The 21717-nt window shown below is 40.9% G+C and overlaps 1 protein-coding gene across 2 annotated transcripts; it reads right to left on the reverse strand.

Annotated features, from left to right (window-relative positions):
- Positions 1–458: 458 nt before the first annotated feature.
- LOC117832701 (zinc finger protein 646-like) lies at positions 459–20283 on the reverse strand. 2 transcript variants are annotated; one of them, XM_034711938.1, is made up of 6 exons: positions 19984–20283; positions 13504–13763; positions 13137–13383; positions 5477–5674; positions 5260–5373; positions 459–2040 (listed from the first exon to the last, which is right to left on the reverse strand). In XM_034711938.1, the coding sequence occupies exons 1-6, from the start codon at positions 20116–20118 to the stop codon at positions 1873–1875; spliced, it is 1122 nt and encodes a 373-aa protein (XP_034567829.1). In that variant the 5' UTR covers positions 20119–20283; the 3' UTR covers positions 459–1872. The 2 variants fall into 2 exon arrangements, with proteins under 2 accessions (XP_034567829.1, XP_034567828.1); XM_034711937.1 differs by having other exon boundaries at positions 5212–5373; positions 19984–20281.
- Positions 20284–21717: the final 1434 nt, after the last annotated feature.

Here is a 21717-nt window from a genome sequence, read left to right on the forward strand (position 1 = left end):
ACTGGATTTCTGATTTTCATGAGCTATACGCCAAAATCAAAATCAGAACAAAAAAGGCTTAAAATATTCTACTTTACATGTAATGAATATTAAATATATGAAAGTTTACCTTTTAGATTTATATTACAAAAAACAAACATTTTTTTTCTTATGTTTTTTCTAATATTTTGAGCTGCACCAGAAGAAGCTTACAGGTGGTTCAACACAAGATTCAGTCCCAGTTCCATGTTAAATACTACAAACATTTTCACACAGTTAAGAAAAAAATAAATACGTTATATTTTAACAAACAGGGAGAACATAAAAAAAAAAAGATTACTGAAAGGTATGGATGTCTCCTCCATTGTAAGAAAAGTATCACTGATGGTGATAATAATAAAACATTTTATTTGTATAGCACTTTTCTAAATACTCAAAGACACTTTACAAGGAGAGAGAAAGCAACAATGAAAACGTCATGAATAAAAATAGAAACAACTTTAAAAAGAGAGATAATACAATGTCAGTAGATTTGTGGGTATTTCAATGAACACCGTGTTAGCGAGAGAACGTAACAGAACTACAAACTGGGTCAATAATTAGACTGTTATTCAATAAATTGGCCGTTTCCAAATTTATGTCTCTTTACTAGCTGCAAACTGGACAAGATGAAGCCGGTCTGCAGCGCCGGACTCTGCAGACAGACTTTATTTTGGCCTCCAGATGCAGCTGTGTCCCAATACAGCTGCTGCTACGTCACTGATGAAGTGTGAGTGATGAAGAGTCGATGTAAGGCAATGTTACATCTCTACAGCTCCACACAGAGAGGAAGGGGGGCGGGATAAACAGTAATAATTATACAGCACTTATCTTAAAAAGTGCTTCTTAGTGAGAGGAACAAACAGTCAGAAAGGGATGGAGCTTTAAACGGATTTCTTCTGGTTTGGAGTCCCAGCCAACAGATTATTAAAACTACAATAACAACAAGCCACCAGTCAGATGCAGGTTTAGAAAAATGTGAGCTTTCAGTTGTGTGTTAAAAGAAGGTAGCGGTGCCAAACTTTCATTGAGGTCCTTTTTTTTTTTTTTTTTTTTAAACTGCATAGCTTCAGTCTTCACAACACAGAGGCCAAAAAAAAAAGTTCTGCAGAGCCACAGTCCAGCAGGGGTTGTTTCTGTTGTGGTCCGTGCTGTCCGTGCTCAGAGATTTTTAAAGAGGTGTGTGAGCTGTAACGTCAGAGAAAAACGGCTTTTCTGAAAGAGTCAAAGACACCTCCAAACACACAATATACACAAGCTTCATTCTGGAGCACGTGGAAAAGGGACGTTAAAAAAAACAAAACAAAAAAAAACAGAAGAAGAAGAAGATCTCCTTCTCCTTTTCCAGAAGCCACAAACTGGGTTTATGTTCAAAAACATATGAGACTGAAGGAGGGTTTGTCACATTTACTTTGACAGCTCGGTGCCCTGAAACCCATCAAATATCAGGGTAATTTAATAAAAATAAGCTTTCCTTTCATTAACATAAGGAAAAAGGGGAGTGGAGGGGAGGAAGGGGAGACACTATTCATAACGGGGGAGGAAGGATAGATATTTTCATAACTAGAGTAGGGGTGGGGGATAAATTCTCGGTGGGGGGACAGACATTTTAACTTATATCAGTACATGGCATAGATCATACATGAGGGTCAAGGCAACACATTTTTAAACCTAACTACTCAGTAATCAATCTCAACTAGTCCTGCTCTCCCCCAATCCCTACCACAACCATCCAAAGGAGTGGTGCGTTCCGAGTCCTCCCTCCTCCTTGATGCTGTGGGGGTAAAAGGGGAGGGCAGGGTGTGTGGGGTTGGTGGTGAAGGGTGGGGTCGGGGTAACGGGGTCCCGGAACTTTCATTGATTGTAGAGCGAGCGCTGCTCCCAGGGCATGGCCTGGATGGTGCGTGGCACGGGGGAAGGCTTCAGCGTGGGCGCTCCGTTCGGATGGAGGGAGTGGCCGATGGGGTTGATGGTGGTGAGGGGCCGCTGGGGGGCCAGGGAGAAAGCGTCCTGGTGTTTGGGCTGCAGGGGAGGGGAAGATTGGGGAGCGAGGGGCAGGGAGGTCAGAGTGAAAAGAAGGGGGGATAAGAGGAGGGGGAGAAAGAGAGGACAAAGTCAGTCTGAATTCTGAAATAACAGTTTGATGCATTGATTCAGTTCAGATGAGATAAAAAAGAAAAACTGGGAAATGCAGAACATGGAAAACCTACAGCAGCTCTGAAGGTGGTGTGCAGAGTTAAAATGTGTTCAGACCAGAGAGAGAATTTCTGCCTCAGATTATTCACACAGGGTCTCCTGTTCATGTGTTAGTTCTTGTTAGTTGAACACAAGTGGAGGATATTTGTTCTAACAGGAGAAGCGCAGCCATGATTGGTTCATATCATCATGTTGACTCCCTCACATCAGACTTCATCTCTCTTCATCCTCAATAAACTGTGTCTGGATGAACTGTCCTGATGCTTCCAGCTGCTGGGGGCTGACTGGTGCACAGTTTGATGACTTGTTAGCTGGGATCAGATTTCTCTGATGGACACCAATTACTGGCGTTCTGTCAAACCTTCTCTGTTAAGTCTCAGCATCACTGTATCTAGCGAGTCACTTCTGGTCTGAACACACTTTCAAAAAGAAGAGGTGGATTGGGGCAGCACACATTTCATTTACACAACCTCTATTTTCTATCCGCTGTGATGAGGGATCAAACCTTCACAAGGCGTCTGCAGGTTTACGAAAAGTTGGAGTCAAGATAAAGTCTGTGTCATGGATGAATCTGATAGATATAAAATAAATGAAACATATCATGTACTTTAAAATCAAATGCATGGGAATATAACTTGGTATGATTGTTGATGCTGTTTTCTATGGAAGCAAATAGGTACCAAAATCCAAATGCAAAAGCAAATTTGAAAACTTAACCGCAATACTTTAAAATTGTTCAAATATGTTCACATTATTTGACTCATAAAATTAATACTCAATAATTAAAGTTGGATTTTAATTATCATCTTTAAGAATGCAAATTATTTTATACAATTAAATTAAAAATAAAATATAATTTGCTTTTTAATTAAAAAAAATCTAATTAAATAATTCAAATTAACAAAGAAAATTTCAAAATTAAAATGCATCAACAGAGATACTTTTACATTTTCAGATTCAATGGATCTTTTTTATTTCCAAAAAAATACAAATAAATGAAAAGGCAATCATACCTTTGTATTTTAAGTTTAATAATGTACCCATATTTGGAAAATTATAAAAAAAAAATCAGTTACCACATTTTAGTTTTCAAATGTGCTTTTTCATCTGAATTGTGGTAACCATTTGCTTCCATTGTTTTCAAAATATTAAGCCCTATTACAACATTCTGTTCTTTGCAGCCTTGGTTACAAATGCAGAAGATGCGTATTATTATCTAATCAGTCAGACATCTCAGTGTAGCATCCTCGTCATGGTTTGACTCTGTTTTAGACTCTCCTGTGAATCATCACTTTTAAAACCTGCAGGCTCCGACGTGAAGATTTAATGATACAATGATTCCTTTAAACTTCATGTATCTTGAAAATGTGTCCAGAAAAGACATAATAAACAGAAATATGTGATGAAGAGAGATCTGTGTGCAGCCTGAGTAAAACAGAAACATGTATGACAGAGGTGAGTGATTAGTGTCAAAGAGTGAAAGGTAGGAAAAGGAAGCAGCACAGCCCCACGTGAGTCGTATCCCTCCGTCGGAGAGGCGCCGCGGTTCAGAGCTGAGTTTAAGAAAGAGCTCGTTTAGTCTGCTGGTTGTGTTTACAAGGAATGAGGAGAATTCAACTATTACCTATGAACTTTGACACAAAGTAATACTACACTTTACACATCTATACATTCTATAAACACTTTGACTTAACGTGACGATTTGAATGAACATTTTGGTAAGTTTGATTTCATGTCTCAGGCATAGACTGTATAAATAATGGACGTAGTATCCGTGACGTCACCCATCTGTTCCTGAAGTGCTGATTTGAAGCCAATCATCAGTGGGAGCCATATTGGAAATGCTGAACTCAACCTAACTGCTGTCAGGCTAGTGTGACGTACAGAGGCGGGCTTTGAATCTCCTAGCTAACAGTTACAGTGTTCCCACCTGTCAATCAAGTCAGCCATGTCCTTATATGGGCAAAACTCGGAACCTTAATATCTTTGCGTTATGGAAAAATTCACCCCCCGTACAGTGTGCACCGATAGAGAAATAAGCTACCCAGACTACACTCATTTTTTTTGTACCAGGCTGTAAACGTGTTGATTTCTGCTGTATAGATCGGCTTTTTGAATTGGTTGTGTATGTGGTTTCCGGTACTTCCAGAGCCAGCCTGAAGCGGACACTCAAGAAACTGCAGTTTTTAACACTTCCACATTGGCTGGAGGTTGCCGCTTTGTCTCAAGTTGAGTGTGAGAATCCTTCTGCTTCATAAACATGTTGACCAAAAGACTGATGCGATATGCCAAGAGGTCTCTATCGGCGATTCTTAGTGATGTTGAGCGATAAGTTACTTTAAATTCCTGAAGATTACGTTCGTCTTTTTACTGATACTGTTAAAGCAGATCTCCATTTGTGTCCCAAGACTTGTGCAAAACTATCTAACATGTGTCTAACATGAGTCTGGTCCTGCTCGAGGTTTCTGCCTGTTAAAGGAAGTTTGTCCTCACCGCTGTGACTTGCTAAATGCTGCAAAGTGTTCAGCTCATGGTGGAGTAAGATGAGATCAGACTGAGTCCTGTCTGTAAGATGGAACTGGGTCTTATCCTGTCTTGATGTTGGGTCTTTGATAATAATATAACAGAGTACGGTCTAGACCTGCTCTGTTTGTAAGCCCCTTGAGATGACGTTTGTTGTGATCTGGTGTTATATAAATAAAGATTGATTGTAAAAGCAAACAGCAGACTAAACTGAAAGACTAAAAGAAGAGAGCTCAGTTTGCATCCACCAGGTGACTAAGCAGCACTCATACCTGTGCACCTTGTTCCCTCTTTTCTCTGTTCTAGAAACAGTTAGGAGGACAGACATGAGCGGTGAGCAGAGTTCCCCGGTGGACACTAGAAGTTTAAAGAATATTAGTCCCATAGGCTCTCCAGATGTTAGTAGGCAGTCAGGGAGAAGGCAGCTAGCCTGCAGAGAGCAGACGGCAGGTGTGTGGTGGCTCGCTCTCCTACCATGGGGTTGGCGCTCAGTCTAGTGTATCCCGAGCTCATCTCCTTTACCTCAGGCACCAGGGGCTGGAGCAGAGAGTAGGAGGAGGACGGGGCGGCGCTGGAGGAGACGTGTTTGTTGGATCTCTGCTGGCTGCTCTGGGACGACACCGAACTTGGACGGCCCTGCGGGAACACGCGCACACACATAGGGCTCAACATGACAAGTACAGCCAACAACAACAAACTAACCATTCACCTGAAAGAGAAGAGGCGTTCTAGTTCTTACCTGGTGGGGGTCGGACACCGGCTGGCTGCTCACACCGCCAGGTCCACCCTGCGACATCGGGGAGACGCAGTGAGAGGGCAGAGAGTCCTGGCCGTGTCCTCCGTGCTGCATCATGGAGTTAGCATTGTTCTGCTGCTGCTGTTGCTGCTGCTGTTGACGGCGAGAGTTGTTGGCGTAATTGGATCGGCGACTTCCGGACTGGATGGGAGGAGGGAGGAGAGAAGGAGGTGCACAGAGAGAGAGAGATGTTGTAATCATTCCCGTCTTCCTGCTGAGTGTTGGTGCATCATGCAGTTTGTGCAGAGATCAGAAGAGAGGTGACAGATGAGTGTGATGAAATCTTTTCCACACTGAATAAGAGTCTTCTCTCCTTTCGCTCAGCTCACTGTATGAAGTCTACAGCTGATGTCTTACAGACTCTCTCTAGCTTCCCTCTCTTTGAGCCTGGCAGTATGAGTGGATGGAGTGGTCACATTGTGCAAACACACAGACAGATACACTCACACAAACTGTCAACTCCGACATCTACATCAAGCTACGTCTGCACTTGCCTCGCTAACTTCTCCTTTAAGAGTGTTCAGACCAAAATCGAGCAACAAAATCAAAGCAAAGATGCAGACTGACACAAACAGACCTAACAGCTGATTTTGCATCATTTGCTCAAGTTGAAATTCAACTGTGGAAAAAAAATAATGTGTACGAGATTGCACCAGTACCGACATCTTGATGATGCATCAAAATTTGATTTTAGTTTGTCAAGGCTGAATGTCCTTTTTGCAGAAAGCCAATGAGCATGCACCGAGATTGAAGCAAGAATGGTGAAAAAGAAACATATGAAGCAAACTCTGTTCAAAAAGCAAGCGTTTTTAAATCTGTAATCTTGGGTACTTGTTTAAGTGAGAGTTTATTTACTTGAAGCTTATTTACATTCTTTTACGGATCTATCGGTTTGCCTGAATGGGTACGTGGGTTTGTTCGTGTGCAGGTATATGTTTTTAATTAATTGTTTTCATGTGGCCGAGGGTATATACATGTTCATAGATTTATATGACAAAGATCCTATTTGTTTATCCATCATACTACTTTTATGCATTATGGCATTGCCAAGCTTTAAATTTTCTTTTACAAATTATTTCTCCCTCTCACCACTATTATCACCTCATTTTATAAGAATGTTTAGACAACTGTCTTATACCTGTTTTATGTATCTCTTAACTTTCTGGAAAATGCTTTGTTACTTTGACTAGATGCAAAAAAAAATTCATTTTTGTTATGAATAAAAACTTAAATAAAAATAATAATAATAAAAAAAAAAAAAGCAAGTGTTTTAAAAAGCTGCTTCAGGCGTCTAGTCCTGCAGACAGACCTGACAAAGACTTTGCGATATGGTGTGGTCATTTCAATATCCTTTAAACTTGCTTGTTGCAAGTTGAATAAGAGCCAACTATGTTTGTTTTAAAATGTCATCACTTCACTATGCCTGCTTTATATGTAAGAAGGACAGGTGCAGTGTTGCCAACTTTAGCGAGTTTTCAGACCTCTCTCGTGACTCTTTTTCATAAAAGCGACTACTGACAATTCTAGTGTCTTTTTCTGGTATTAATGGAGACTTTTTGAGACTGACGTGAAAGCATGTATCGTTCTAACTCTTCTTAATGAACAGCGGGCCCTGCTGTGAGTCCCTCCTAGCTGCATTCAGAGCAGGAGGCGTTCATACCTCAGCATATGGACTGTAAATGTATCACGCATGTATAAAGACACCGCTGGCTGATCCCGCCTACTGTCTCCTTTTGGTCCATTTAGATAGTTTATGTCGATTGTATACAACAAACATCTTGAAAATGTTATGGTTAAAAAATATAATGTTTTACTTTGATTTGTTGTAGGCTCCTAAGTGTAGTTATAAACATGTTTTTTTAAACCTCCTTTTGTCTCTCCCTCAACGTTACACGTCTCTCCTGTAGCGTATATTATAATTTCAATTATGCAAATTAAGTGATGACTTCATTTAGCGACTTCAAGCAACTTCAGGACAGCCAATAGCTACTTTCCTCACTGAGGAGTTGGCAACACTGGACAGGCGCTCCACAGCTGAAACAGTACACCTGTGGTTGGTGGCTAACAGCTCATCAAACTGAGCACTGGTCAGCCTCAAGTCGCTGGAGGCAACTGGAGAAGTCATCCAGACACAGCTCATGGAGGAGGACGGGAGATTATCCACAGGTTGATGCTGTGAGCTTGAACACAACATTTTCTTAGTCGGGTGTTTGAAAGGATGTTCTTTCATGTGTTGTCTTTAACAAGTGAAAATAAACACGAATGATCCGACTTTTACGTCGTAAAAGAAGCCGAAGACAAAAAAGTGCCCCCTTTTGGTCTGGACACAGCTTAGCTCTGACTGACACTGAAGTTTTACCTTCTCCCTGACATTTTCCCTGAAGAGTAGAAAGAAAAGTTGAATTTCGTCCCTCTGGAATGATCAAATATTTGCCGACAATTTCTTCAGGTATGTTTACGTTTACAGACCAGATTCAAAAAACAATGTTTATGAAATAAGAAAGGGTTTAGATAAGTCCAGTTTGTGGTTAAACACTGAGTTCAAAGTGAAATTAAAAACTCTGACACCTATTAAAAAAAAAAGCACAAGTTAGTTTGGTCCATTTCAGTCGAGGGATAAAGCCTGGTTCATACTTCTGCATCGAATTGAAACTGTAGGTCTTCATAGCTCGTAGAAGCCTCCACATGTAGCTTGATGTGCACCTCCTCCAAAATGTAACTACACGTTAAACCTGGTCGAAACACCAAGGACAGCAAGCCTTGTCCCTGGCTTTGTATTTCCCGCATGTACAGAACTTCCAGACCAAATTTCCTCTGTCGTCTCCAAGCAGCAACAAACTATGAAGCCCATGCGGAAGTGTTATAAACTGCAATTCATTGTGAATCCGCTTGAGGCTCGCTGCAGAAACACCGGAAACCACATACACACCGCAGCATTAATAAACATGTTTACAGCCTGGTTCAAAAAACACCTTGGCTCTACGTAGCTAATTTCTCTTAAGCTTACGAGTTTTTGCCCAAATAAGGACATGACTGACTTGACTTGACGGGAACACATAGCTTTTGGATAGAAGGCTCAAACCCCGCCTCTTTACGTCACACTCTGCCTGGTTGAGTTTCGCATTTCCAATATGGCTGCAGCCGTCGATTGGCTTCAAAACAGCGCTCAGGAACAGATGGTACTACGTCCATTATTTATGGTCTATGGTCATCTACTCCCTATCCTTCCATGTAATAACTACTGTATGATAAACGGCAACATGCATCAGCTCTAAATTACTTAAATACGTTCAGAACATAGACTGTATAAATAATGGACGTAGTCTCCGTGATGTCACCCATCTGTTTCTGAAGTGCTGTTTTGAAGCCAATCGTCTGTGGGAGCCATATTGGAAAAGTTGAACTCAACCAAACGGCTGTCGCTCTAGTGTGAGGTAAAGAGGCAGGCTTTGAGCCTCCTCGCCAACAGCTACAGTGTTCCCGCCTGTCAATCAAGTATGTCATGTCCTTATTTGGGCAGAACTCGTAATCTAAAAGTTCACCCCCCGTAGAGTGTGTGCCTATCGAGAAATGGTGTGTGTCTATCCTCGGGTGTCCTCAAGTGGACACTCGAGGAACTGCAGTTTTTAACTCTTCTGCATTGGCTTCAATTCTTGCAGCCGGAGGCTGCCGCTTGATTCGGAATCTCTGTGAAAACGCTAGCAGAAATCAAAAAGGGGCCGGAGGCATGCAACCTATCATTAAGACCACACTGCCCTCAAGTGTTCAGGCGGAGTACTGCAGAGCGACGCACAAGTATGTAGCACTAACGTCCACGTCGGCCACTGCTGCATAGGGTCAACACAGAAGTATAAACCAGGTTTAACGATGGAAGAACATCTGGTACTTTGGCTTTGAAGGATTTAAATGTCATGTTTGTCATCTTATGTCCAAATATCATCAAGAGTTTATTTCTGTTTGATGTCAGAGTTGGGTTCGCATCATGACAGAAGTTGCAATCCGTTAAATCAATCAGGATTGGATCATTTTTGGGGACTTAGCACCCAATTTTAAATCTAAGCTCCTCTTCATGGTCCTCACTCATAGCTGACTCTGCTTCACACACACAAACACACACACACATACACACAAACACACACTTGCCCACTCACGCTCACACCAACCTGGTTTTTGGCCGCGGCGCTGCAGCGGTGTTGGGCCAGGTCGAGCATGGTTCGGTAGCTCTTAAAGCAGGACGGGCAGTTGAACCGGTTCTTATTAACCAACCCATCACACACACACACACACACACACACGTACACACACACAGACACACACACACATAAATTTGGATTACTATACTTGTGAGGAAAATCCACTTTAGTGTTTTCATTCCCTGACCCTTTCCCTAAACTTAGCCTAACCCTGGTCTAACCCTGACTGCAGCATGCTGGAAAAAGAGGAAGAGGAGGAGTGTGAGGCTGCTGCTGCTGCTGCTGCTGGAGAGAGGACACGGTTACCACATGTTACATGCACACACAGCAAGTAATGCATCAGAAGCCTTCAAACACATGTATGTCTTTACACAAACGAGAATAACCCTCCAGATTTATTCTTCCACCAACATGAGGAGAGACCTTTTCATGCTCTTGATCGGAAAGAATCCCTGTCCTGTGATTGGTCGATCTCAGTAGTTTAGGGTTGCAAAGGGGTGGAAAAAATTTCCAGGGGAAGTTCAGCTGAGAAATTTTGTTAATATTCCAAATTGGAAACTTTCTATGGAAATTTATGGGAATTGATAGTAATTTAAGCATAAATATTTGTTTTGTTATAAGCAGACATCCATCCAAAATAATACAATTAAAACAGATGTATTTTTAAGTAGAACTTCATCAAGTGTCAAATATTTTATTGAACAACCTAATCTTTCAGAAGGACAAAAACACAAATGTTGAGTTAAATATTACTCATCCCCCCAACCGATTCAAAAATTAACACAAATGCAATCCCAACAAAGTCCCATTCAAAATGTTAAATTTAAAGAGCCCCTCTCCCTCCAACAAAGTCCCATTCAACATGCAAATAAAAAAGCATCTTCCCTCAAGCTTCTCAAGCCAAGCCTCTGCAGGATTCTAGAAATCATCTGTGCATGTGATGGAGGAATGCACAGTATATGTAGGGGGCGGGGTCTCAATAGCCCTGCAGTAAGCAGTGTGCTTTGTGCATGTGATTGAGGAATAGCATAGATATTCAACTGTACTGGCATGAAATCTAGTTGTTTAAGTCATGCTCATGCTAAAATATATGTTGCCAAACTATATTTAAGTTCCCTATTAAGAGCCAACCTTTATTTTAGTAAATTCCTGGTTTATTCCCATGGAAAGTTTTCAACTTTGAAAATTCCCAGAATTTTGCAACCCTAGTGTCGTTACACGAGCAGCAGAGCAGAAGAATCAGAGCAGGTGAGCAGTGCTGCAGGACGACAGCAGCCTGCTCTCAACCTGAACATGAATGTTTAAAATGCTGCTGCTGTAGCCACTACAGATGTTCTCCACCTCCTGCAGGCTGAAGCAGATCAACCCCACCTCCCCTCATTAAAGCAGCAACATGTCAGACCTGCACCGTGAGACTGTGGAGCCTCTTAATACAGAGCTGCAGAGTGATGACACAGAGCGCTCCCCCTGTAGCAGATTTTAATCATTCAATCATTAAAGGAGAGATTTGATTAGAGTCAAAGTGGTCAGAGGAGCGGAGCAGTGTTTCAGGGAATTAACTCTATAGATCGCTCAGAGAGGAGACGGCACTTTGAGGGACTCCGGGTGAAACTAGTGACGTCTCCTTGAGGGTCAAGGTGCTCGCATTTTAGACAGTAACCTTTGCGGTACTGACCACATCTCAAGTCCCCCTTAAAGGATCTAATGCTGGTTTTGCACACCACACACTAACCGATTCAATTCACCAACAAACAGAGTCCACACTCTCTCATCTCCATTTCTCACATCCAGCTGACTTCATACTTTGTGTTTCTTATGGTCGACTAGGCTGCGTTTGTTGCGTTTGGCTGCGTTTGTTGTGTTTCCTTCGCTAATCAGCCTGTCTGCTGATTGGCTATCGTTACAATCCACACAGGCAAGCTCAACTGGCCTCTGGTTCCCCCCTACACAAAAAGGATATCACCGGGGACTACAGATTAAAGTTAGCCTTATGAGACACTCTGGTATATTTACATAGATGCTATTCTGAAATTTTCATTGATGTGCAATTTCCCTTTAAATACATAAAGATATATAACACAAATTAAATTAAAAAAAAATGTATTACTTAACAACATAAAATAAATAATATAATACAAATAAAAGAACATAAAAAAATTAAAAAATAAATAGTAATAAAATATAATTTAATAAAAGAAAATGAAATAAAATAAATCTAAATTAATTAATAAACAAAATAAATAATAAATAAAATCAAAAATATGATAAAATAAGATGAAATAAATGAATAAATAAATGGATTTAAATAAAAAATAAAATATTATATATATATTAATTAATTAATATCCAAAATAAAATACTGAAACTGAAATAAAATTAAATTAAATAAATGAATAAACAAATATCTGATCCTAAATACTGAACATGTTTTTTGTATTAAGAAATTAAATGGGGCGGCTTCGATCGTCTTTCTAGCAGATCATTGGAGGGGAAATCACTGTCAACACACCTCACACTAGAGGAAAATCTCACAAGATAATCCATCAGAACATCAGGGCTTTGCTGACTTTTGTGGAAAGGGGGGAGGGCTCAAAAGTGTCCTGATTATTATTAGCGTGAAACTCGCTTTACGCGTAAAAATACAAGGGAAAGGTGTCGAAACATTAACCTGTCAATAAGTCACATTTTCAAAGATTTATAAAGGCGACATGGAAACAGCTCTTCCTCTGTTGATAAGTCGTCTGCTGACTTCTCAGAAATACTCAGATATGTTACTTTGAAAGACATCCGGCAAAGATATTTAAGCAGTTCCTAGAAAGGTGTAAATTTCTGAAGTATTTTCTCAGTAACAGCTCAAAACACAGCTCCTGAAGCCCTGCTGAATCATCGGACAGAGACAGAACACTGAACCTGTCTTATTCAGCGTTAGTCTCTCTTTACTGACATGAACTCAGTGTTCAGCTCCCCCAAACAATGTCTACCACACACCAAGGGGTCGTTTTGACTCTTCATCAAATGTGAGGCGATGTGGGATTTTCTTGAAGAGATTTTCAGCGTAAAGTGAAGAATGTATCAGTGATATTAGTGTTTTATTTAGTGTGATGTCAGTGTTTTACATACACCTGAAGATGACTCACCTCTGTTTATTAAATATTCTGACAACAGTCGTTAAAAGATACTTGTGTTGTAAAGAGAGATAACGGCTGATCTAAGAGCTGCAGCTCCTTCGTGTTTATGCACCTGATGAAGGCAGCAACCACACGAGGAAGCATCAAAGGAGAACTCTTCCTACGTTTACAAACATCTGTCAAGTTCGTAAACCCTTTGCCACAGATTTCACATTTTTACGACGTTCCTGCAGCCCAACATCCCCCTCCCCTCGCTCCTTTCACATCCTCACACAGACTCACCTGGCTGGTTGAAGCGGCGGTGCAGCGATGCTGGGCCAACTCCAGCATGGTCCTGTAGCTCTTGCAGCAGGACGGACAGTCGAAGCGGTTCGGTCCGTCGTCATGGATCCTCTGGTGGTTACGCAGATACCGCGCGAGGCGGAAGGCCTTCCCACACAAGTCGCACATGTAACGCTTCTGACCGTGGATTCTCATGTGGTTACGCAGGGACATGTAGTTGGTGTACGGCTTGCTACAAAAGTCACACCTGAGTTTGGAGAAACAGTAGATGCAGAGTTAGAGTTAAAGAAGGTAATTTCTAATAAACACCTGGACTAAAGGATGATACACAAGTAAATAATGCGCTGTAAGAGTCTCAGATCCGTACCTGAAGTCTCCCGTCTTGTGTGTGAGCTTGTGGTTGAGCAGAGAGCTGGCATGCTTGTAGGCGCAGGTGCACTGATCGCACACGTACGGCCTCTCGTCTGACTCCATGTCGTCTGACACCGTCGTGGCCGGCGGTGGCGGGGGCGCTCGGGACTCCATGGAGAGACTTGAGCTGGAGAGAGACGTGGAAGAGAGGCTGGAGCTGGAGAGAGCGGCGGAGGACGTGGGGAGCTGATCGCACCAGCTGATCGTTGAACTGGGCTGCCAGGAGGAGAGAGAAACGTTTACAGGTGAGTGCGAGAAAATGAAAGTGTTTCAGAGTGTTATCCTTTTCTTCATGATTTCTATAAAGCCCTGCTGTGGTGAGTTATGGATCAACAGGAGGCGAGCAACAGATCGTCACGAGAAAGAACTGCCTGTCACTTCAGACGTCAGAGATGAAAAACGAATGTTTGTGTGCAGGAAAAAGCTCAGCACCATGGACAGCAACTCTGTCCACAAGGGAAATCTACATCCAGCCAACGCAGACTGCATCCTGCTGAATGTGAGACGCAGAACTGGAACTTTTACTCCTGTTAAACACACTCGGACACGCTCGGACACGGACCGATTCATCAGCTCTATTCCAAAACGATCAAACCAAGCCTGAGCCTGAAGCTTAAAGTGAGGCAGCTTTGGTGGAGTGATAGATGAGTGTGAGAAACAGGCAGACACACCAGAAAGTGTTTTTACAGCTTCTGCTTTGAGGAGTGCTACATTAAGCCACGGGTTGAGGGCTGTCACTTTTTTTTTTCTTCCTTCCCACATGCAAATGTTGAGCTCTCTGCGCCTCAGCGGTTCAAAGATCAGATCGCTGAAAACAGTTTCAAAGACAGTGTGAACATTCGTTTGAGGGAGTTTATAGCAGCAGTAGGGCCCTATAAAATCTGTTTTATTTTCCTCAAATTCCGTTTTTTACATTGTAATTTTTAGAATTCGGTTTTTTAACCCTTTACATTTATTTTACCACCATACAGTTTGTCCTTTTTATGTAAGTGAATAAAATGTCAAAAAGTCTTACATTTATTGATGCAACACATCATTGCACAATTCTGCCCAGTATTTCAAGTCCAAACATAATGTTGTAACATAACAATGTACCAATAAGTTGCTTTTCTCTGTTTTTCACATGGCTTTGGGACGACAAGTGGCCATCACACGTTTTCACATTTCCAGTCAACAGTATGTTGGCAGAATTTGCAAAAAAGCACGTCACCTGACCCAAAGAAGTCATTTTGGAACTGTTCAGGTCTGTATTTTGGAGTAAGAGATGAGTTTCGTAGTTTTTTTGCAGACTTAGTCGCTGTTTCTAGTGGCCGCTTCAACATGTTGGCTGTTTTCAAAACCGCCTGCTATACTAGCAGTACATGCTGTTGTGGCCAAAATTCAGTATGTAGTATGTGAACAATATTAAAATCTGATGTATGCCAAAACTCCCCGGATGTCTACTGATTCGGGAAAATTTCATAGTATGCATCGGACCACTATGCCTTGTGTACTGTTTCCCACAATCCACAGCGCTAAAGTTACGCTTCTTCTCTCTTCTTTTTTTGACGGGGGGAACTCAGTTTTAGGTGCTGTGAAAATTATTAAATTCCATATAAATCACTTCTAAATTTTTTAAATTATAAGTGATGCTAAAGAAGCAGTTTCTCAAGGAAGCAGTGTGGACACTGTTGGATGGACATTGATTAAATATCTATATGTGAAGTATGGGTGGAGGCTATCTGACAGTGGTACGATGGACATCTTGTTAACTTGCCCATTCTGGTATTTTGTTATTCTCATTATTTGTGCTTTTTTTTAAATTTTCTTTTTATTGTCTGATACGGTATTTTTCTTCTCTGTTTGTTGTTTTGTCTATTTATCGGTTTGTTGTTTATTATTTTTCCATGCCAGTCAAACTCGCATATTTTGTTTTTTTGTTTATTTCACTCTTAAGCCTGGCACTATTTGGTCCTGTATGTTGTGGATATGTGCTGCTGAAAATTTAAAATCCAATATAACACGTCATAAACATGGTTAAGTGGTTTGGTTGCCTCATTGTAGATGTTCCTTATTTAAGAAGAAAAAAAAATCCTTATTTATTTTTGTGCATTGCCTTTACACTGCTTGGCAGTAACTGCACCCAAATTGACTTGAAGCACTTTGTTACCCGTACTGATCTTGTTTCCTCTTGTCTAGATCTTTGCTTGTGTTGTTCTTGTTCTCGTATGAACGTCGCTTTGGATAAAAGCGTCTGCTAAATGACATTGTAACATTGTAACATTGTAAAGAACCAGTTTCTCTATCAGCTTGGCTGTTTTTTACTTCCGCTTTCCAAAACCGGAAATTCAGTGACGTCTGGCTCAGCGTACTGTAACACAGATCGAACAGAACGGTCATACTACACACCAAATTCAAATGCAGTATGTAGTATGTAGCAGGCCGTTTCAAAAACTGCTGTTGTTTATTTCCGGCAGGGGGTGGGTGAGAGTTTGTGAGGAGATGCACGGGTGGTGCCACAAATGAGCGGTCCCCGGACAGATTTCCCCAGACAAACGTTCCTTCTCCTCATGATTACAGCATTTCAGTCACATTGTGTCAATTTCTGCGATATTCCACGTTTAACAGTAGATTCCATTTTTATTGGCCACTACAAGGATTCCGTGAATGCAGAAATCACAGGGCCCTACAGCAGGTACAGGAAAACGTAGACTATATTCTAAAAGTACTTTCTCACTCGCCTAGCCTCTTTTTAACAATCATAGATTGTGTTTTTCTGCACATGGAAGACAAATGTTCAGAAAGAAGCTCAGGTAGAATAACCTTCACTGACTGACACAGAAAGTCTCTTGATGCCACCCTTTGAGGAGGAACAAACCAGAGACCTCTGAACACACACACACACACACTGATCAAATCTACAGTGAGAGATACCTGCCCTAAAAGTCAAACGCAGAAACCTTCCACACATATGAATCATTGTGTGTGTGTGCGCGCGCTGTGAGCCGAAAGCAACCATGAATGAAGCACACAGTCTGGCATCACAAAGAGGTCTTTCAGAGTCCTCCACGGGGCGTCTTCCGCTCCCGTTTCCTGTGGGACAGCCTGCTCATGTTTACTTTGCGCAGCTTGCTAACAATATTGCAGGTCTCATGCGTAGATTTGTGCTTTTTCACTGGCTAAAAAACATCACTTTGTAGTTTGAACTGTGAGACTGTGGCTTTTTGTAGAAGTCATATGCAGGGTGTAACAGAAAATAAAGGTGCATCTTATCTACGCGGCCTTGCCGTGATCAGGTTTGGCTGCCAGGGGACGAGTCCAGACTTCTTAGAAATTAGCATAAACAAACATCTCTGTCCCGACTAATAATATCTCATTATAATAAGTATTTTAAGGATGTTATAACTGTTTGTATTAGTGTCCCCTTTAAAAGACAACAATGTGGCAACATTTAAATCTCTTTGGGACGCACTGATGTATCAATGAACATTGCATCAGCTGATATTTGACATCTGCCCATCAGAGAATAATATGCCATGCATCAATGCCAGTTTCTGATGTGATCTGATGTTGTTGTACTAGAATACCCAACTGCTGATTCAGAGAGGTGGTGTCTCATTTAGCAGAAGTCGTCACCTGTTGGACAAACTGTGATTTGTCTTTGTGGTCGTGTGACATGAGGTTTATAAGACGTGACATAAGACATTTTAAGAGGAGGGACAGCTAGCTACAATTTAAGTGCAGCATCTTATAGCTTCATTTAAAAACTGAGGCAAAGATTTAGAGTAAAGTCATGCAGGAAACATCAGATTTAGCTATTATTAAAGCGATTTGTCATTGAAACATCAGAATCAGCCCTGAGTTTCAGAATCCGTGCATCTCAAGTCCTTAAAGACCCAGTGGGGAGTTTTTGACAGGTCATGAAAAGGTCTGATATTTTTTATACTAGATAAATAAACCATGAATGAAAACTTTGACAACATTTACTGTTATTTTTTATGCCTGATATTGCTGCCACAGTGTCAGCGTAAGATGTGACGGTTATTGGAATCATGGTTGTGTGACATGAGGTTTATAAGACGTGACATAAGACATTTTGAGAGGAGGGACAGTTAGCAACAATTTAAGTGCAGCATCTTATAGCTTCATTTAAAACTGAGGCAAAGATTTAGAGTAAAGTCATGCAGGAAACATCAGATTTAGCTATTATTAAAGTGATTTGTCATTGAAACCTCAGAATCAGCCCTGAGTTTCACAATCAGTGCATCTCAAGTCCTTAAAGACCCAGTGGGGAGTTTTTGACTGGTCATGAAAAGGTCTGATATTTTTTATACTAGATAAATAAACCATGAATGAAAACTTTGACAACATTTACTTTGTTATTTTTGATTCCTGATATTCCTGCCACAGTGTCAGCGTAAGATGTGACGGTTATTAGACTTTACCTTTCGAAGGTCGCTGCTATATTATTAAGCTTTGTTCATTGGTGCCAACGCTTTTTTGTAGAGTCTTGATGCTGCAGCATAACACGTCTTGAGATGCACCATTAAAACTGTTAAATGAGTTTTATTTACTCCTCTTCCCGTCACCTGTGCTTTACAAGTATTGCAGTATTGCTAAGTTTATACTTCTACATGTGTGGCCAAGAAGCACTTCATACTTTAGAGTGAGTGTGGCTCTGCTCAACATATCACCAGTTTCAGCTCCCTGTACAATCTGCTTGTTTGTGCAGGCGCCTAGATCCGAGCGCATTCTGTTGCAGGTGGAGCTGATAAATATTGAGTAGGAGTTATTCACACAGCAATTACGGCAAAGAAGTAAAAAGAGGGGGATGCAAGGTTACTAAGTTACTGAGTCAGTGTAGGCAGAGGATGTAAAAAATTCAGAAATATGATGCTAGCCTACCCAGCAGGCCAAACACAGGGCAGACATTGTATTGACTAGGGATGTACATTTTAAGTATTTTCCTTGATTGATTTTTGGAAATGTTAACAATCAATTATCGATTAATCAACTTAATAAAAACATTATTATTCTTATCTGAAAAACAAAGCCAAATACATTTTCCCCCTAAATTGTATTTCTCACAGCAACAAAATGCATCTAACTGATAGTATTGAATACCTGTACATGTTTAACACTGAATATCAACGATCAGGCTCTTAAAAATATTCTCCACAGACAGTCTTATAATGTGAAGACTCATAATACTAACAGAAACGTACTTCAGACTCAAAGTGTCCAGTTTAATGCCTACTCGTTCTAACTGAGAAAAATAAACATGTGTATTCGGTGTCAGCCGGGAGCGCAACCGGGTCATAATCAGTCCAGCAGCTGAAAAGCCCAGATGGCTGTGATTTTCCTGGTAATTTAAAACAAAATTGCATGTTTCGAGCAATTTCTTAACAATCACTTAATCGATAATCAATTAATTGTGTACATCCTTAGCCAAAACCAATATTGTGCAGATATCATCATGCAGAAGCAAAATATGTGTGTTTCCACCGAGCAAAGTATACAATGCTCATGTACAGAAACGAGTCAAGAGGTATCATTTTGACCAAAGCAGGCTCCAAAATGAAAACATATTAAAAGTTTCTTTTTAAGGCTTTAGTGCCTCAAAAACACGATGTCTGTACGTCACATTTTGAAGTAGGTTAAATATTGCAAACAAATCAAAATATTTTGATCAATAAGACAATTTGCAGGAGATTGCTTGCAATTTAAAAAAAATGATTCCTCTCCTACACACCTGTTTACAGAAATATCTGTGCAAAGTTATTATTAGTGTTTAAAATACCAACTATAGCAAACATGCCACACTTAAATACAAAGAAAACAACCAGCAACCTGCTGCAGCACAGTCCATCCTCACAGCTGATTTTAACATCAGATGACACTGACAGGACAAATAACCAATCCTGGTTGATGTCATGGGGGTCGACCTGCCCCCCTCGGCCACCCCTGTGGACACGCCCCTGTCTGCTGCTAGCTAACCAGCTACTCTGTGTTGTTACTGTTAGCATTAGCTTGGTGATGCTAGGCTACATTTTCGTGTGTTTTTCTCACTTTCGCGTCTAAACACGTCCAAACAATAACACAATGAAAGCAAACATGCTCGTTATTAATGGTGTTAGCATACAGAATAAAATAGAAGTGTTTTTCAGGAGTAAATTATTATTATTATTGGCTACTTAGCGTAGCAGCTACGAGTCAGACTAGGCCGCAAGCCTCTCAGCATGACGATCGGTAGGTAGCAACAAGCTAACGAAGCTTTAGTGTGAGAAATATCTAGCTGCTTTAAATCACAATGTGTTACTAAACTGTATGTTCTGCAGTCATTTGACAACCATATGTGGAATTAAATACTTCACAAAGTGCTAGAGTGTGAAAGTGTTGCTCTGTTAGCTGTGTTGTGTAGCTATTTGTTAGCAGGCGGTGCAGCTGGCTCTCTTACTCCGGAGTCGTTGGGATCTTTTTTCCAGAACAATTGAGAGCAGTGGCCGAAAGACTCTGTGGATGTCACATAGTTCACTCCGTTTCTGTCCTGAAAGTCTCCGTGTGTGCTGCCGGTGTTTGTCCTGGCGTACATCGTCGGTTTTCAGATTCTTTTGACTCTTTTTTTCCTGCTTGAAAAGAAATAGGGCCGCTTTGTGAGGATCTTCTTCCGAAAAGAAAAATATTGCTCCTGTGAAATGAGCGTTTTGGCGGCGGACAAACGGAGGCTCACAGATCAGTACTGCCGCCTAGTGGACTGGAGGGAAAGAGCAGGGCAAGGAAACGAGGATTTAACATTCAAGATTCAAGAAAGCTTTATTGCCAAGTGAGCTTGCACACACAAGGAATTTGACTTGATGAATGGAACACTGCTACTTAACAACAAGACAGTTAGGACAATAAATATATAAACCATTTATAAACCTGAACACAAATCCAAAAATTCTAAATAAAATTAAAATACTATTTGTACAAAGAAAGGTAAAGAAGTAATTTTAAAGACATGAAATAAGTTAACTTAGCCTAAGCCAGAGTGCATATGTAGTAGATGAAAATAATAATAAAATATGTTATAGAATAAATTACAATATTGCACGTGGTTATTGAGGTATTGCACCGGAAATCAAAGTATTGCACATGTACAGTGTGTGATGTATCACGTGAATCTTTAGTGTTTTACAGTGTGTTGATTGTTTATGAGGGATATGACCTGAGGGAAGAAGCGGCTCTGGTGCCGGGATGTTCTGGTCAGCAGGTCAAAGAGGCGGTGACCCAGGTGAGAGGGGTCTGTGAGGATTTTCCCTGCCCTTTTCCTCATCCTGGAGGAGTACAGGTCCTTGAGGGATGGCATGGGGGCGCCAGTGATCTCCTCATGTCTGATTTGGGAGCAGAAACGAACCAGACAGTGAGGGATGAACACAGGACAGACTCCTTGGCAGGTTGAACTTCTTCAGCTGGCAGAGGAAGTACAGTCTCTGCTGGGTCTTTTTCACCACAGAGTCTATATGGGTCTCCCACTTCAGGTCCTGGGAGATGATAGTGCCCATGAACCTGAGGGACTCCACAGCGGCCACAGTGCTGTTCAAGATTTAACCAGTCGTTACTGTAAGTCATTGATTTAAATCCTTATTATAGCATATATCCCTGCTGATTTAGGAATCTTACTCATGTCACACTGGGCTAAACTAATTAATGCTTAGAAACAATAAAACCTTTCTGAAGTCTGAAATTGACCACACAAAAAAACATTCTGTTATTATGTTTGTGAGTATATCAGTACTTAGGTGTGTTTGTGTGCCTCATAAATATGTTTTATAGCTCTCAGGTCTATCTTTGTTGTTTTCATGATAACAAAAAAGTAGCCCCACCTTATTGTTATCACATCTTGGTTCAGTTATATCCCTATGAAACACTTTCAGTTGAAGACTTGGGTGAAGACATGTGTGACCTGCTGCAGTCTTAAACAGTCACGGGAATACCTCAAGTGAGTCGAACAATGCTCATTTTTAAAATTCTGTTTGAGTATTTACTATTTTAATGCTTGATTCTTTCAGAGATACTCTATTTTGGTGGATTTTGTGCCATAAAGAACTGCTGGCACAGCAACAGCAATGTGTGCATGGCTGAATAAACTGTGGGCACAGATTTTAAACTGTGGGAATTGATTTCTAAATTTTGTTCTGATTTTTAACAG

The sequence above is a fragment of the Notolabrus celidotus genome, chromosome 20, assembly GCF_009762535.1.
Source record: "Notolabrus celidotus isolate fNotCel1 chromosome 20, fNotCel1.pri, whole genome shotgun sequence".
NCBI lineage: Eukaryota > Metazoa > Chordata > Actinopteri > Labriformes > Labridae > Notolabrus > Notolabrus celidotus.

What these genes read in the sequence shown, in the direction of transcription:
- LOC117832701 (XM_034711937.1), bottom strand. Translation starts at nt 20,118, where the DNA reads ATGTACGCCAGGACAAACACCGGCAGCACACACGGAGACTTTCAGGAC. An exon ending in CCGCCGCTTCAACCAGCCAG is followed by an intron (nt 5,675 to 13,136) that starts GTGAGTCTGTGT and finishes CCTCCCATCCAG; the next exon opens with TCCGGAAGTCGCCGATCCAA. An exon ending in CGGTGTCCGACCCCCACCAG is followed by an intron (nt 5,374 to 5,476) that starts GTAAGAACTAGA and finishes GTGTTCCCGCAG; the next exon opens with GGCCGTCCAAGTTCGGTGTC.